This window comes from Ambystoma mexicanum, chromosome 9, assembly GCF_040938575.1.
Source record: "Ambystoma mexicanum isolate Mex_15411 chromosome 9, UKY_AmexF1_1, whole genome shotgun sequence".
NCBI lineage: Eukaryota > Metazoa > Chordata > Amphibia > Caudata > Ambystomatidae > Ambystoma > Ambystoma mexicanum.
Genome location: NC_090931.1, coordinates 849,370,378 through 849,389,579, shown reverse-complemented (window position 1 = coordinate 849,389,579; position 19,202 = coordinate 849,370,378). Strand labels below are relative to the sequence as shown.

The 19,202-nt window shown below is 43.8% G+C and overlaps 1 protein-coding gene across 4 annotated transcripts in view; it reads left to right on the top strand.

The window, feature by feature from the left end:
- The window catches only part of ERBB4 (erb-b2 receptor tyrosine kinase 4), a 2,687,977-nt gene that overhangs the window by 1,478,438 nt on the left and 1,190,337 nt on the right, over positions 1 to 19,202 (top strand). For all 4 annotated transcript variants that reach the window (XM_069615918.1, XM_069615916.1, XM_069615919.1 and 1 more), the window contains exon 3: positions 9,024 to 9,210. In XM_069615918.1, the coding sequence (XP_069472019.1) occupies positions 9,024 to 9,210 (187 nt within the window). The remainder of the gene's footprint in view (positions 1 to 9,023; positions 9,211 to 19,202) is intronic.

The following is a 19,202-nucleotide window of genomic DNA, read 5'->3' as shown; positions in this document are numbered from 1 at the left end:
AACATACCCAGATCCTGCTACATTTCTAGCTATCAACACAATGCTGGTTGGCTCTCAATGCACAACTACCCCCTTTTCAAGTTTCTTCCCCTAGTCTACAAAGCTATCAATGGTCTTGAACCTTAGTACCTGTTTGAAAATAACTCTTTTTACTCACCATATTGTTCCATCTGCTCCTCCTTTGCATTCCACATAACTCCCTAATCCCCCATGTCTGCTGTAGGAGATATTTATGGGACAACAATTAATTTGGGAAGTATGCCCCCAATCAAGAGTACCACACCAATTGAGAAAATGTGTATTCTTGTCCAGTCCTGTTTTTGTGTCCTATAACACCAGTGTCACCCTACCCCCTTTCACAATATAAGATCAAAGAACCAGGCCAATATACAGAATGAATATAGATGTATTCATAAGTAAATAAAATCAGTATTACACTATAATTGTCAAAAAGCACACTACCTCACTCTGTGGCACACATTCTTTCCTGTTGAACACTGTTCACTTTTGATAATAAAGATTCACAAAATCTCTAGAACACAAATTGTGCAGTTTTCATTTCGGATCTCAAATTGACCCTGGTCACATGAAAAAGAAGTAAGGGTCTAGAGAATCCTTGGCTTGGTTGAATAACTCAGAAAATGACCCCTAATATACTCATAATCAATAGAACACCCTATAACATGGCAATATAATTTGATAATGTTTTTGGTAAGTGGCTTCACTTAGATACCTGTAGCACGTTTCTGTTGGTAACAAGAAATCTGATAGGTGCAGTGCTCTCTATTTCAGACATCCCTACGTGATTTTCATTTCTAGCAAGGTTCTTGCACAACCATTGTTTAACAAATACCTTTCTCAAAATATGGAACACTTTTCCTTTACCACTATGCAGTGAAAAATGTCTCTTTAATTTGGAGTTTCTTCATTAGAGAGTGTGCTTTTACTGAGATATATCACCTGGTTTCACTTTGAAGACACTTTTCTGAACAGCACAGACCCAGGTAATCAGTTTATCGTTTAGAATCACTCTGCTTTAAGGGAGGGTCTGGATAATAGTGCACAGTTGGGAATTTCATTTTTTATGCACGCATCCACTTTAGAGGATTTTACAGTTGGAAAGAATAATGTAGGGATACCCAATTAGTGTAACAGGCTATATATTTATCATCACTTGGTTGGATGTTGGGAATTTCAAAGTTCCCCAGAATCACTCCAGTGTCTGTTAACTATGTGGTCAATAATTAAATTATTAATTCATTACAAAATGCTAGCGTTCTACTTTGGTATGCTCACCCCAATCAATAAAGGGAAAATATGAATTCAAATAGAACCACACCCATTGTTAGTCGTATGTACTTACTGTAAATCACTCTGGGTTTTGTGCCCAGGAAAAGTCAAGGCTCCAGGGTCATCTAATGGGAAGCGTAGGGATCTGTCAAGACTGCCCCTCCAGAATCATGTATAGCCTCCAGCATTAATCCCTCTGTCCTGGTTGCCTCCAGATTGTTGTCCTTTTGTTGGTCTCATCCACCTCCTTCTGTCTCCCTTTCAATAATTGTATAGAACTTTAGTCAGCTTAGACAGCTCAGATAATTTCAGACAGTTCTCTTCTTTTTAGTCAGCTCCTCATTCTGGACAAACAATCCACATTTACGAAAGAGACCCTTTTCCCTTTGAGGGTATACTTTTAAACCCTTAATCACATACCAAAATATCTATATTATGGGGTGCCTGTTTATTGACTCATGATTTGGATTGGATATCGATTGTTGGGAATATTTGAACCATTTTTGTAAATATCACGGTTCTCAAGTAAGGTACACATTATGATTCTCCATATAAATTTATAGCACCCTATTAATCACATACATAATAGCTCAATCAAACAGCACATTTCTCACCCCATGACCTGTATGTAGGCCTGGCCTCTGGCTTTTGTTGGCCCAAGCCTGCAATAAACCACTTAATATTTTGCTCCTGGGGTTGGTGACAATCTGTCTCCTTATCTTCATTTAGCAGAGTGGATCACTCAACCCCTGACTCATGTGACATTCTCCTGGAACATTTCAATTATGAAACTGAATATAATTTTGATTATATTTCTTTTAGAGTGTACCATCCATTTGCAGCATCATTGTTTATTTACTGTTGTCATTCACCCCAATAAAACCTCTTCCAAGGCTCAAGCTCTGGCTTCAAAGAGTTGACCAAATGTCTGGTACGGGTAAGGGGAGGTGTGCAGTTCTTAATCTTTGAATCCGATCTGGGGGGAAGGCTTCTTCTGGCTCAAACACAACTTTGCGGTGCTCCGATTAACCAAAATTAGTACTTTTAGAATGCATTTTTATTTACATTACATGATGCCTACTTCAATGTCTTATATCACACAGGATCCATTTTTGCCTGCATCTTCATTCTCGCAGCTTGTTTTAAAACAGTTTCTTTTTCTGTAGCCACCAGTTTTCTTAATATGGACCTTTGAATTTACTCCTGCAGGGCAGTTTCATCTGTAGTCTATTAATTTCCCTCCAAGCTGCAAAATGCACACATTTCTCCATGGCATCTCTTTGTTGTAGCAAAGCTGCACTTCCAGGTATCGGCCCATGTAGTTGGAATTAGGCCTCATGCTTTTTCGGCATAGTTATTTGCATACAGGCCACATTAAATTTTGACTTTCCTGAAATCAGCCCTTTTATGTTTTGCAGTTTTTAAGTAGCATGCTGTCTTTGTGATCGTGCAGCCAACAATCCACTTTTGGGCTTAACTTAGCCATAGGCAGTTCATTTGTATCTTGGGCTTGAAATACCCCACACTGCAATGCTTCAGCTCCCTCTCCCTGCTAGCTCTGCTCTATTGGAACCTGATGCCCATTACAATAAAAGCCATCCTTGCTGTGTACCTCTGCAAAGCTCAGTTTAACCTCTGTCTTCCCCCTTCTCCATCATTCTTACCTGACCGTACCAGTCCTTTCAGTGCTGTGTAACAATACAATGTTGTCTACTTATACGGTATTCGTTTTGAGCTTGAATCACTTGCCCCTCTAAGTTACTGTTACCTTTGTAAATCACCTGTTTCTTCTATTTTTTTTGTTTTGTCCCATTTATTTCACACCATCATAAAATGATTCACCTCTTGTTCCCATGTTTGTACTATTGTACAGGCAGCCATCTGGGGAATGTGTCCATCATCTAAAAATGTGTTATAGTAAGTAATTTCTGATTCAAAATTGGCATTCCTTTTCATCAAGAAAATACAAATTAAAATACCCAAAGATAGCTTTGCTTTCCTATTTTTTGGGAGGGCGGGGTGGAGTGCATGGTGTTTCAAAAAACAAAAAAAAACACACCTAGCTACAAACAGTAGCTAGGGAAATCCTGAAAGCCAGTGTTTTACAATGGACCTTGCAATAGAAAAATTGAACAGCCGATGCACGTGGCAATCAAAAGCCTGCTGACTTCGAGCAAGGAGGTGATTTGGTGTTATGCAAATCCTGAATCATGAGTCATTGGAAATACCACTGGGAGAATGAATTCTACATTTCTGGTGGGAGCCGTATTGTAAGACGTAGGGATGTTCTTAGGTCTGGAAAAGATCTGGAGCTATGCTAATGTCAGGACTGTCAGGACTCGGGGCTAGCTAGCCTTTTGGTCATAGCCTCTGAGCTTCTATCCAGGCTACAACAAAAAGACCCGGGGCTATAGCCCCATCAGCACCCCATAGCAACGCCTCTGCGTAAGTGACTTGGCTGGCCCGTTTATGTGTGAATTTCACATGGTTTGCATCCTTTGGTTCACAGCCTCACCCTGCTCAGGTTAATACATTTCATGCCATTCGCATTTGTAATAAAACCTATCATGGCCTGGGAATGGTTCCAGACAATCATGAGGCTAGGAACGTGGCTATATCTGTAGGGTTAAGCACTCTCTGCATTCCAGAATCCTCTCAACTCCACCTATGAGTTGCTGTTTTATTTTCAGCCATCACAGCAGGCCGCACATTCTCCTGTCCTAACCCACACTGCCCACTCTTCTGCCCTTTTACTATTTCTGTTGTTGGCTCTGTTGTCTGGTGTTTCCTTTTCAACAAATAACTCTTTGGATTTGTAGGAACTCAAAGGTGTACATAGCTGCTTCACTCTCCCAGGTATAATTAGGTACAGCAGGGCTGTCACAGGGTTGGTGAGGGCCAAGGACACACTTTTGCTGAGCACCCCTTATTCTCCTTTGCACTTGCTCCGCGGTGGTGGGGTGCCTTCAAAAGGTGATGTGAGGCCTCTACTTATGGATGGAGGAACCTACATTTGCTTTGTTGTTTTGACTGTAAGAAAAGAACACAAAGCTATGTTCAAGCAAATGTTTAACAGGCAGGCTAAAGGTTGCATAGAAATGTCAATCATTTAACACCATTAAATGCCAATAAGCAATCCCCAAGTTGAAATGGAGTCAACTCTATCTCCATGGTAATGTAGAATGTGTCAAAAAGCCACATTCCACCCAATGTATCCATTAAAAGCCATTTGTAACTGGTTTGCTCGAATTTCTGCTAAGGTAAAATGAGGACCAGTTTCTCAAATTAAGGGTCACTCAAGAGCCATGAGTATGCCACTTGTAGGTGCCAAGCATATGACTGCCCCCCTCATTCTCTGTAAGCGTTGTGATGCCCCCTTGCCGAGCCTGCACAGCACCCGTCTGCAGAGATACCAGATTCTCCTTTGCCACATAAGTTGCCATTTCTAAGGCAGCCTCTTCACTGTGTATTTAACTTGTGGGAGGCAGATATCTCATTTGTGCCCAAGTATCCCCAACTCCATGAATCCTAATTTGTAACACTTGATCCCCTGAAACGTTTGACTTTGACAAACTGTTTTGGCCCAACATAAAATTACGATTTAATAGGATTCACATTTTTTGACCAAGAACAGTCCGCTTGTTCAGCATATGTAAGGATTTGTCACCCACTTTTATTGGCAAGTTACTTCCGGTTGCATCTGGATTCCTGCTGGAATAGCTGACACGGTTGGAATCCTTGGATATGTCCTGGGTGGTCTTATTTGTTTAAAGAAAATAATAAGATCATGCAAAACAAGTTTCAAAGGAACAACCTTGTATATATGTGTGTGCCACAGAAAAAGCATGTGTTTGTGTGTATGTATTTGCGTGTGTGGGTGTGCCCGCACGCGAGCCACTTAAACGCATGGGGGGGCTATGTATATTTAAACTCCATCCTGTGAAAATTAATCTCCTTAGAGTGGCCGACGCATCACTTTATGGAAGAAGCCTGAGAAATTGCACCAAAGGAGACTCTGCGAGTTGTGCCTCTACCAAATCCAGAACTAGTGGCTTAGCCAATGCCTGTGTACTTTCTATATAGCAGTTCTTAAGGTGCTCACAGTTTTATGAACTCCCATTCTTGATACGAGACAGGACTAAGGCACAGAGAGCAAAGGTGTTTTGCCCAGGATCACACGTGTTCATGTGTGCAATCCAGCTTTCCTGTTTCCAAATGATACACCTGCACCTTCAACAGTTTCTCACAAATATCTCTTGCATCTATCCAAGTCCCATGCAAATTATCGAGCAAACTCACTAAGCCGCCCACCCAAATTTGGAAGCCTTTATTTAAATTGGAAGTGTGTAAGTGAAGACTTTCATAGTGCAGTTCATGTGTTCATTTTAGCACTGGATATATCCCAAAAGTCGTGATTAACTTGGCCCTTTTAGTGTTCCCGCCAAACTCTTCCTCCTGGGAGGATATACCGATCAATCCAAATTTAGCATACCAGTAATATGAAATTAGGGCAAATAAATGTTATTGCTGGTAGATAGATCAGCGGGTTGAGCGCTCGCTGCTGCAATCTAAGTGTGATCTGTGAGAAACCGATACTGAGAGTTTGGAAGGTGAGGTTGTCGCCAGAAGTAGAGGTTTGGACAGATGAAAGGTTGAAATTAGCAGAGATAGAAAGAGTGATTTATGGTCGAGAAAAAAAGCAAATCTTACTTAAGAAGGTTTGGGGGAATTCCTGGATATGTATTAGCCAAGAATTTTAAGTAATTACTTTTAAGGTGGGTGGGAGGTGGGGGGTAAATGGGGTGGGGAGGAGTTGTTGGCTGTAATAATTATAGTGGGATAGTTGTAGGGATTATTTTATTGTTGTAGTATAGTTTATCGGTACACGATTTACGAATATGAATTAAATATTGTGATTGTAAATGAATTAATTAATTAATTAATGGAATATTGATATTGTTGTATGTTTAAAAAAACGAAAAGAAAAGAAAAAAAAAAGAATTCCGGTAAGGCCATCTCAGCATCTCATCCTTCCGAGGTCGATAAATGTGTACCCACCTCGCTTGGAATCATTAATGTATGTAAATATGTTCTTTGTACAGCACTTTGGATTAAGGTGCTATATAAATAAATCATTATCATTATGCGGTAAAAATTCAGTAGAAACTGAGATGAACATTTACATTGGGTCTCAGCTTGGGAAATCTGCAGCTAGCCTCAACAGTTCCAATCTCAATGAAAACGGTGCTTCAACACATCTTAAGGGCTGGCAGTATAATATGTTGGAGAACTTCATGTACTTAAATTAGTCGAGGTTAGCTGGCTCTGAAATACTCAGTTCCAACCTTAAAATTCCCTATAACGGTTGGTCATTGCAGAAACAATTCCCTAGACACCCAAGCTACTTGCAAGACATCAAACTCAAAAGACAAATGGATGAAATCAAGGTAGCCTGGTTAAGCAATAAGACTACGCTTTGAGGGCACTGATGGTGGTAGTGCCCCTTAACCCAAGTTATTTGGCCGAGAAAGGAGCAGGGGCATTATTGCTATTAGAGCATTCCACCAAATGGTTGTAGAATATGTTATCCTGTTTAAAACAAGGAAAGACAACAGATACACATTGGAATGTAGGGAAAGAAGACTTATATCAGCCATTAGCAGTCTGGGCGGGGATGAAGCAAATCAGGGAGCGTGGAACAGGTGCTATATTCCCTTGTAGAAGCCCGCATTCCAAGCTCCCACATGACTGCACCTCCTTATCAGGGAGGAGGAAGCAAGCATGGGAGGCACCCCCGTGCCTCCCATGCTTGCTCCCTCCTCCCTGATACGGCCTTTAGAACCCACAAGTCGACTCTGCATATTATGTCATTATAATCAACACTGAAAATGGACTCCTTTGCAGAGGCTGCGTCGGAAGACAGGAAAAAGAAGCGTTTTTCTTTTTAAAATGTTAAATGTCCTGAGCCATCAGCACCCATGTGCCATTACTCGCAGGTGCTAATGTTGATATGACCCTTGGCATTGAGCTGACCCTTTCAGTAATAGTACTGCCACCCGCGTTAAGAGACCCTTGCTTCGCTTGGGCCCTTAACTTGGGTGGTGGGCCTTTACCGACAAGGTTGCCCACTGCCTTAGGTCATATTACTTCATTGTTGCCTTCAACTTTTGCATTGTCTGCAATGGAACTGACAACATTCCGGTGTTCTAATTAAGAATATGACCCGAGCGCGGGGGCATTACCGACTCAGGCTTCGCTCGGGCCTATAACTATGGGCCCCGGGGCATTACCAGAGTCGGTAATGCCCCCCGCCGCGAGGGTCATATTGCTATTAGTACCCCGGCCTGCATTATATGTGTGACCGGGGCACTAAAAACATTTTTTTGTGTGCCAAAAAGCTGCAGCGTTTCGGGACAGAAAAAAAAAAAACAAACAAGAAAATGGCCGCCGGGAAAGGGAAAACGGGAGTCCGTTTTCTCTTTCCATGGCGGCCTTCCATGGCGTTCCCAGCGCGTCCGCTCCCGAAAAAAAAGAAGCAGAAGGTAAGTGGGTTTGAAGAGCGGGAGGGAGGGGAAGTGGGGAGAAAAATAAAAAAATTAAAAACATATCTTCGTCCCTGCCAGGGGACGATGGAAGCCTCCAGCTGTGTGGACGCAGGAGCAAGAAGGTAAGTGGGGTGGGGTAGGGAGGAGGGAGAGAAGGGAAAAAAAAAGCTTACCCGAGTCCCCAGCGGGGGGCATAGGCAGCCTCTCAGCCGTGGGGAGGCTCAGAGCGGGGATGGCCCCGCTTCGAGCCTCCTCATTGGCTGAGGGGCTGCCAGGCCCACCCGCCGAGGACAAGGCAGCTCGAGTCCCGGCCGAGAATCAAAAGATTCTCGGCTGGGTAAGGACCCAGCGAGAGCCAATCAGAATGCGTGTTGCATTCTGCTTGACTCTCTCCGGGTACTAATTAAGCATCATAGATCTGGCTCGATTACCACGCCAGGTGCTATCGACCTTGAGCCGCAAGTTAAAAGGCCAAGGGAAGTGAAGGTGTTTAATGAGATTTACGGGCACATGATGCCCAATACAGCCCATGGGTGCGATCTATAAAGCTGTTGCAATGTGCATCGTTTTTGATAGGACATAGCATATAGTATGTCTGAGTACGTACATCTGCTTGTGCAGTTGCAAGGAGTTGGCTGTGGTTAAACCTGTGCTGCCAGTAGCCATGGAATGCAGTGCTCTGAATAATCTGTGGGCTACACGAACTAATCTGCAGACTTTATTGGTCTATAACATAACGTAGTCCAAATATTGTCCAATGGGAATGGCCTTTCAGCATTTCAAGGTATAGAATAGATTGCTGTCAGTTATCCATCATACATTGTTTGATACTCTGGAACGAATTTCAGCAGGCAATACACATTAAAAAAAAATACTCTTTCCTACATGATATATACAACATTATTGTGGAAGGTTAAACCACATTAAACCTCAAGAGTGTAATGTTGATTTTAAGTTGTAACTTTCTACTGAGCGACTCTTATTCACCTAGTAATCTAAATATTTCAGTATTCTGTTATTGTTCTTTGAAATGTACACACATTAGTTATTTCAGACAAATTTCAGTAACTTTAGAAAACAATCAATAATGTCCTCCCTTCCTTGGGCTTAGACAGATGAGTGTTTGGCAGTCCTGAACACCTCCTTTGGTAAACCTCCTGATGGCCGAACTTCTCTTCTTCATTGCAGTCTATCCGGGAAGTCACTGGCTATGTGATTGTGGCCCTCAACCAGTTTGACTACTTGCCTCTGGAGAACCTGCGCATCATCCGCGGGACGAAGCTCTACGAAGACCGCTACGCGCTGGCGATTTTCCTCAACTATCGCAAGGATGGCAACTTCGGACTCAAGGAGCTCGGTCTCAAGAACCTGACTGGTAAGCAGAGACCCTTGTAGATGTTATGTAAAGCAGGAGTGCAGCAGAGCTGAGAACCAAGCCCGCTCCAGTGGTGTTTACTGATGCTGTGGCCCATTGGAGCAGGATTCTACTATCCATGTGAAAGTATCACAGTGTTGGGCTTCAGCTTTCGCCATAGGCTTTGGTTTGGTTCATAGTGTGTTTGGCATGAATGTGTGTCAAAGTGTATATTTATATGAACGTTTCACATTAGGTGCATACACATCACAGTGCTTGCATATAATATGTGTTGAACAATGTGTATACATTTGTATTTTCCAATAGAACATTTTTTGTGTTGCTCCAAACAGCACAATCGAATGTTGCTTTTTAGAGCTATACAAAGAAATACACCAATACATAAAATAAGAATTACCAATGGCAAATCTGTGCCAACCAGCAGCACGTTTTTATTAACTTTTATCATTTGCGTCTTACTGTATTGCCCCAACCTGTGGGAATGGTAGTTATGTACATGGTGTCGATTTAAAATTTTAGATGTGTGGCACTGGTATCGCTCAAGAAATTGTACACTTGTTAAAACTGGGTGCCCCGTCGAAAGCAGCTCATAATACACGTGATAAAACAATAATACTTTATTATATGGCACCTCTTGCAAGACTCTTCCCTCAGTAGCGATAGTTATTATTGGCACCAGGGATGGGGGGGAGCAGCCAATCAGGTTCCTTTGATCTCAGGCTGAATCCACCGATCCAAGCCTGCGTTCCATGGCACGGCCATCTTCCCCTCACCCTCCTTTTTCTTTTAATGTTCCTGTACCGCCCACCCCACTTACCTCTTTACTTTGGCAGATATCACCTCAGCGCTGCTGCTACTGCTCCGTGAACACCATGGAAATGGAAGAGGGCTCTGTATGGAGCCATCTCTGTATGGCAGCCATCTCGTGCCAATATTTTCATTCAATGAACCGTACATTGAGTACATAAAATGTACGCCCAGGCCTTTATCTCGGGCCCTGTGCTGTTATTACCTGTTCCAGCCCCGGGAATGGGTGCTTAACGCTTCATTACCACCCAGGTAATCAATCTGAAAAGAATGAAGGGCTAAGTCTGTTGCGCCTGGATTTGAACCTGTAACTGCGAGCTGTAGAAGTGACTACTGATTCAAGCGCTAAACTTGCTAAGCAATCTCACTGACCAATCCAGCCCTTGCACAGAGAATATGTAAGTAGACAGGATATTAAGATGCATTGAGAGTTAACTCTCTAGAAGATGTTTTCTCCACAGGGTCAGCGTACGGCCAACGCATGTAAAAGTGTCTCACATGCTAGATGGAATTACCAATAAGGATCTCAGAGCCAAATAACTGGGCAGACTCAACGAATATGGCAAAGTAACACTTTATTGTCAGCTCAGAATAAAATAGGGCAATCTGGTGAACAACAAACTGTAGTCCATGCACTCACACTTCAATTTGGATTATACAAAGGTTTTATACCTCAACGTACGTCAGCTATGATGTCATCCTACTGAAGTGGGAGAATGGAACAAAAGGCTCCCACCAATCCCCTCACACCCCTGGCCTAGAGGATCGCGGCCCAGACACCCGCCACGAGAGGAGTTTGCCCATCTACCAGATGACCAGATACCCTGGTACAGGAACATACGGATGTGCCCACCAGCCTGCCCTGCACATGCCGACACCTGCGGCATGGATGAACTCGACTGAACCATTCAACAGTAAATGAACACATCGTTAGAGATGCCATGATGACCTAGCCAACGGTCAGCACACCCGTGCAAACATGCACACTAGACACTCCCACACCAATCCACACGAAGAACATATTCAGTGCTATGACGTAGGTGACGGACACACCCACTGACGCGCATCTTTATTATTTTTCACATAGGTTTTTCAAAATGCAGAAACGCAAGACGCACGATGAACTCATCTAAAATTCTTGCTCACGCTTCTTCTAAACCCATGCATTGCAATGAGAAATATAACGAAGACATGATACTGGGGATAAAGCAATATGATACCATAACCTAAAGCGCCGTGCATCAAACGTCTCTACCTATGCACCAGGCCCAAGTAGGCCGCAAGCAAGAGCTTCCATGAACATTGAATGAGCAAGAGTACAGTTGCTGACCCTGCAGAATGAGCCCGGCGAGAGCAGACAGTCAAGGGCACAATGTTGCAAACTCGCATGCCGCAAGCCGACGCCAAGGTCACACCTGCAAATTAAGCCAGGCACACAGTGGAAAATGCAATATTAAATGTGGAGAATTCTGCCTCAACCACGGTCTCACCTCACGTGACCAAGCCGAACCTGACAGGGTGCCAGGCCCAGGAGGAGGGAGGCGCCTGGATCCCACGTTTTAAGACACAGGCAGATACAATTAAGCGACTCAATGGACATCTGCGGCAGTGGGAGTAGTCTGTCTTCCAGCATATGAATAAATCCTCACATTGTCTACACATACCCATAGTGATACATTGTTGCAAATGACAGGTGCACCGCGAGCTGGGAACAGCGATGGTCCCAGACTGGGGGGCTCGTGAGTGGACCAATCAGAACATGGGGCTCTTATCACTGACACCATTAACATTAGCCAATCCTCAGGGGTCTTCATGTAACAATTTTCATGTATCAAATTGAAGGGACAACCCAAGTATACCACCTGACTGACCCTCAACCACTAACAACGTTCTCTATACGTATGTTATACTAACCCTACCACTCGAGGAACCAATCCAGAGTGGCGATAGTGTCAGGACGGACGCGTACGATCCTTGACCCATCCCTGCCATTTTGTTTAATAAACAGCAGAATCACCTTGCTTCTTGCGTGTGCCTCATACTCATTTTTTGGGATATACGAGAGGAGTTGGGGCCTCCCTGCCCGGAGGTCCGCGGACGGCCCAGCCGACCCCGGGAGAATTTCCCCCCGACACTATGTTGTGAACTATTAAACATATTGAAGTGAGGAATTGGTTGAGGGAACATAAATGCCTACATATCATATAAGTATTAGTAATATCACTGGATTCTCCTTATTTAGTAGGCCCACCTTGAACCACCTCTAAATACGTATAATACAGATTATAGCAGAATAACAGCAGCAGTTTGGCCTGTGCAGCATCATTGCATAGCATGTTGCTACATAGACCCTCTGATTGATTGGCATTCTCTCACAACCTTTGACCTTCGGCTCATTTACAGCATGCTAGCAAACCGAAACACAGATGCAGAGCAACATGAGACTGCTACCCACTTGTCCAATTAGTCCATCATCTATCATCGGTCAGGCCCCAGTGAAGGCTCCTTCTTTACAGTTGACCTTGCAGCCTGCTCTCTGTTCTGAGACCTTCAAGGGAGTGTAGGTACACCATTATCTTCATCTGGAGCTTAATGAATAGCCCTTGTTTTTGACTTCTGAGTCACGTGCGAGGAGACCACGATTTTGTCCATTTTGTCCTTTTATTTACTGCTATTTGATTTAATTAAGCTGGGTGTCATTACTACTCTGGGCCTTTGGAGACTTGCTTACTACTCCTTGCATAGGCTTTTCGCATCCTTGATTGTCCAATACTTGGCTCTTGCAGATGTATTCTTCTTTGTTTAGTCTAAGAGAAATATGTCTTACATGAATGGCCTATCATCTTGACTCCCTTTGTGCCTTTTAATTATTCCTTGACGTGGCATCCTTGATCCTAGGCCAATAGACTCCTCTTTATTCCTCACATAAAACTGTTTTCCAGCATCTCCTGACTCTACAGCCCTGGTCTGTCTCTGAGGTAGTTTGATTGTTTTCAACACATTTCAGATGTCCATCTTTCCATCATGCTCGCCTTAGCCACGTTATATTTTATTCTGCAGCATGCTTCTATTTGTCTCAGCTACCTTGCGTTTCTGCGCATGTACATTCATTTCATCTCTTATCACTTATTTCTTTGATGCATATGATTTCTTCATCTTCGATTACATGGTTCTCTTATCACTTCCAGTTACATCTTATCCTTTAAGTATTTTCATAGCATTTCAGTGTGTCTTTGTGTCTTTCCCTCATGTCGTCACTCTGCTATCGTCAGATTTCACTTATAGCTCTTCGATGTTCAATGGTGCATGCAGACTTCCTTCCACCCTTTCAGTGCGAGAGCACATTTGATACGGTTGTCCGCGTGCATATCATCTCTCATACACTCAATGCAGTTTTGGGACAATACCTGGTGTCCCACAAAGGGCTCTTCTCCTGCTGTTCCAATATGATGGAGGTGAGGGGGCGGGAGCTAGGGATGACGTGTCCACCTGCTCCTCTACATCGCCATGATAAATGTGTCCCTTGGTGCTAAGACTTAGCAAATTATTTCCCCTGGATGCTGTGAATCTCCGGCCCTGATCCATGTAGAAACACTCCGTATGGGAAAGTCCAGCGACGATAAAAGATATTGATATGAAGCAGGCTTAAAAATGATGTGTTTGTAGCTCCCAAATGGACAGTAGACCGTGACATCAAATCAATGCAATATTACTAACCATACATCTTAATGTCCCCAGGGCACTGCTAACCTTTCTGAAAATGTTCCCGTTCTTTCCGCCTGCCCTGCTCCAGCTCGCTCAATTCCAGCATGTTAAGCAGAGGAAAACATTTGAAATCAATGGCTGAGCATTCCTCAAATACATTCTGTGTTGGTCAGGAGATGCATCCTTGAGCCCCAGGGGCACTTCATAGCCCCCTCCCCTCTTGCTCTTCCTGGATATGTTAATGTCCTTTAAAAGAGAACCAGAGGGTTTCTGAGATTTTTCTTTTCTTAATCTCTACAATTCAATTTGAGACATTTGGTTAACCGCACATGTGAAATGATGGGCTCTTGGACAGGAATCAGCCAAAAATTGAGCTTTGTTATTTTGTGTGGACACGCTTTGCATGTGCAGCATTCAAAGTCCAGCATGCTTTACTGGGTCCACTGACACTCGTATCCAAAGGCTGTCACACCCACTCACTCGCAGTGGCAGGTGGTGAACTGTTTAACTGGAGGTTCATGAATATTTTGCAGTAATGCGTAAGATGAAGGAGTCTAAAAAAACTCCTAGAATGTGTGAGGTGGTGAGCATTTTTAAACAAATGTCTTTAAATGGTGCATTGTAATTTTAAAGGCACTACAAATTCAATATGGTTCTGTAGGGTAACTAAAGAAAACACAATAGATACCAGGTCACGAACAGTACCCAGGAGCATTTTCCACTGAATATGCATGATGTCTGTGCCACATATATGCCAGCACAAGCAAGCACATGCTCATGATAGCTGTGCTTAAAACATAAGCCAGTAGAGACACTGTAAGAACACACTCCTGTTGAATGTGTACAATATCACAACTATTGTCACTAAAAGAAGACATCGACATTCTGGGTGTGCAAATATACACCAGTGTTGTAACTGTAAGAACACACTCATCTTGGCTGTGCCCAAAAATGTCAATATAACTACCGTAAGAAGATGTTTCCATGATGGATGTATCAATATATGCCAGTATTGCCACTTTAAGAAAACAATCTTGCTGGCTCTGCTCAATAATTGCACCAATATATTCCACCATTGCCACTGTAAGAAAAACTCATTCTGCCTGTACCCACTAATCTCAGTATTTTCACTGTAAAACAACATCTCTGTACTGGCTGTGCCAATATATGCCAGTACTGCCTCTCTAGGAAAACACTCAAGTTATCACTTCCAATTAAAAACAACATGCTGTTCTAGGAAGGCATTGACATGTGGCCCATGCACCTGCATGCCGTTATTGTAACTGTCAAGGATTTATTCCCATGCTGCCTGTAGCAATATATGGCAGCATTGTCCTTACCACATTGTGCTGCTGTCTAAAACGTGTTCATTTTCTCTGTGTCTAAGGTATTGCACGCTCATTACCAGGTTAGAATGATTTTATGCTCCCTGTTCCCAAAATATACCATGATTTCCAATGTAAAAAGTTTCATGCTCGCTATGCCCGCAGTATGCCATGAATGTTCCCACTGTAAAAGATTGTCATGCGCTCTGTTCTCCAGAATAAGTCACATATATTGTTAATCCTTTCCATGACCTTTCCCTGTTGGGCATCCGGTGTGCCTCTGCCACCACATTCATGGCAGGGCAGAAGGCCTGCAGCACACCACTGATACCTCAGATAAAGTACGATACAATTGCACACTTTAATTCCCTCACAAATACATTCATGCTGAATACAAACACACACAATGGGCCTGATTCACAGAAGAGTTGTATCCCATAGGAACATGTTCTGTGAATTAGGCCCTATGTCTCGCTCACTCACACAGGCGCACACCATGTCTCAAACTCTATCTCACACATAGATAATCTCCCACACACATACATTCAGACAAAGGAACACACCCACATAAGCATTTTTTGAAACACTGGACTTTAGTCAATCCGGGTATATCACGATCTTTTTTCCAGGACTCCCTGGAGATGGCAGCAAAACACATGCACTAGGTGAGGGCTGAGGAAAGTTCCTTACCTGTCCCTGCCCAGGAAATGGGCAGGGCGTAGGGTCACACACCCATTGGCCAGAATCAGACTGCGAGCGTTAAGCGGCCTTCTGTGTGCTCAAAAGGCCAGATTTTCCAGTGCCCTTCATCACAATAAAAATTGTGGTATAATGGCAGATCTAGCCAAAACGACTCCACAGGGACTTGGGCGCATACCTCGCATCTCACGCTCTTTTGGCGGGTGCCACCATCCAATCAGTTCACTCTGCCCCAAAGCCTGTTGCACACTCTTACACTTCAATGGGCTCTCATCCACCCAAAACAAAATCAGGTGTCTCACGTGCCATGGATCACAAAAGGATGAGAGTGATGTAGGTGGCGTGTGTCTCTGACCCATACGTAACACTGTGTGGGGCGCAGAGACTCAAACCTGTCCATTTGAAAAGAATCAAAATATTTGTACATTCTTTGCAACTACAATGACTACATTTTAGCTAAAGAACGAATGACAGCCTCTCTCTCCCTAATGCAAATTTGATAAAATGTAGTTGTATTTTCTCTCACGGTTACTCTGCAGACCCTGGGGATCCTGCAAAAATGGAGAAGCTATGCCCAAACTGCTCACTCATCTACACTGACTGGCACGCCCAGTCAGTCCTATACAGCTGTCGCCACAGCAACTCACAAACAGGTACTCCTGCTCCCAGGCTGCCGGAGACACTCACAACTAGGCACTTACATGTGTATTTTGTATTTTTATTAAATGTATAAAGCACCTTTCGCCAAAGGCGCTGAACAATCAAACAATTCAAAAACAGTTCAATCAGTGATACAAACGGATCCAGATTACATCAGCAGAAAAGACAAAAGAACTTCTAGGAAACAAGAGAAGAAACAAGATACAGTTTATGATTTGTTTGAATGATACAAAGAGATGGAGAAGAGCAAAGGGGGAGAGGAAGGGCGGTCCAATGTTTAAGAGCCAACAAAGTAAAGGAACGGAAACGAGATGAAGCACAGGGAGGCTTCGGAACAGTAAGAAGAAATACATTCTGGGATCGTAAAGATGGCATAGGACTATAAGAAGAAAGTAAGGTAGAAAGATAAGACTGGGACAAGCCATGAGTACATTTAAAAGCAATCGAAAGAAAGTGATACAAAAGATGAGATTCAAAAGGGAGGAGTGAAATGGAAAGCAAAGAAGATGTAATAGAAAATCTAGGGCAACGGTATTCAAACTGTGGGTCGCACCCCCGCATCCCTGGGGGGCCGTGAGAGCCCAGCATGAAATGTAAAAAAAAAGAACATTGTTTTTTTAGATTGGACGAAATGGGCAGGGGTGGCTCACATGGTCGGGCTGAAGCATGAAACTGTCTCAGGCATCAATGAAAAAGTGGCCTGCAGTTGTAAAGGGATATTCATTCCTTTAGTCACAGACTGACCAGTACCCAAGGGGGTGCTTTGTGTTAAAATGAAAGTACATTGTGATATTTAAAGAATATTTATTCGGCAACAATGGTCAACATTTCTAACTGCATAGTGAAGTAACTCATCAAACTGGCCCACATTTGCCAAAAAGGTGGCCCATTTTGACTGGCCCACACTAGCATTTTGCATTTTTGATACAGGCATTGCCCTATTGCCCTATAGGCCAGTCGGAGCCTGGCGGCTCATCCATAATGGTGAGGGGCGCCTGCTCAGTGGCCCCGTCACACATTATGGAGGAGCTAAGGAGCCAGTCAGGTGAAACAATGAGCACTCCATCAGCTGCTTTTTCCAGCTGAGGAGGGGCTCCTGGGCTGGCTAAACTGTTAAAGGAAAACACTATTTCCCTTTGACAGTTCAGTTCCCCAGCAGCACATGCTCACTGAGCCATGCAAGGCTGGGGCGTTTTGCTTTACCAGCATTATATAGCTCATTGGAAAGGCTGGCTGGGGCACTGCCTGTCTGTAAGTGTGAGGGGGATATCCTGCGCCTACTCGCGCATACGGTCAGAGCAGCCTGGAGCAGAGCGTTTAAGCACCCACGTGAAGGCCAATGCAGAAGGTATGTTTATGTTCATTTTTGTTTATTTAAACATTTGTATGCTTGTGTTATGAGTGAGTGTATGGTGATGGATGCTTGTGTGAATGATAGAGTGATTGCTGTATGAATGTGTGTGTGTATGTTAGTTTGTTTTGGTCCGTTGAGCTGATTTTGGCAAGTGGTGGATAGAGGGGGGAATAGAAGGGGGAAGGAGGGTTGTACAACAAAGGCATTTTAAAAATACCTAAATGCCTTTGTTACACAATCCAACTACCCGCATGGCAACATCGGGTCTCCTTCTGAGGCGCTGTGGGGCCCAGGGTACATGGATGGTATCTTTTTACTGGGCATCTATCATAGATGTCCAGTAAAAAATGTCATGAATGCCCCTTGGCCCCCCAGAACCAATTGCAAACTGTGTGGCTATTTACCCATTTATTTTGTAAAGTATGCGCCACAATGCAACATTTTAACCCATTAAACAACCCCCGAACCCACCTTGATTGGTTTGGGCTCCCTCGCTTCGCCTGGTCGCTATGGCATTTTTTGGGGAAATAGTTATGCACCTCCACTTAAAAAATTCACCAGCCACCACTGGCCCTCCGACTTTGTTGGGAATGGGATGCGGGGAGCCCAGGGACAGTGGTGGGAGCAGGATGGGTGGGACCCATTGGGATAGTCATGGGAGCAGGGTGGGGAGAGCCCAGAGTGTGTGATGGGTGAGGAGAGCCCACGGACTGGGTAGGAGTGGGATGAGGGAGCCCAGCGACTCTGATGGGAGCAGGTGGGAGAGCCCAGGGACTGTACTGGGAGTAGGGAGCAGTGAGGGCACGCAATACATACTGTCCATTTGGCATTTTTGGGGGGCCCGGCCTGCCCAAATTCTGTTCAAGGGGGGCCCAGGCCAAAAATGTTTGAAGACCACTGATCTAGGGGATAAGGAAAAAAGAAGACGAACAGAAGAATTGTAGATGGAGCGAAGAGGAAAACAAGTGACAAACAGGAAGACCTAACAGTAATGATGAGCAATAGCCAAAACGGGAAAACACAAGAGTAAAGAGAAGAAGTTTAGTAGCATGAAAAGAAGGATAGGGGCGAGCGCAATAAATGTTAATCAAAGCTTAGCGACAGGAGCGAGCAATAGAAGAAATATGAAGAGAGAAGAGAAGTGAAGGATCAGAGATAATGCCAAGATTAGGGCCTGAGGTGAAAGGGGAAGAAAAGATGGAGGAAAAGAGAGAGAGTGGGAGCAGGTAAAGTAGGAGAAATATACACAGCAACTCAAACACAGGTACTCCTGTTCACAGGCTGCCACAGCTGTGCACTGTACAAAGGCTCTCACAGCCAATGTCTCATATACAGAGACTGACACATACGTGGAGTCCCATACACAGGCTACACAGCCACTCACACACATGCTTGTATGTGCAGTGGCTGTCAAGCCCATTGACTTATACACTGAGACTCAC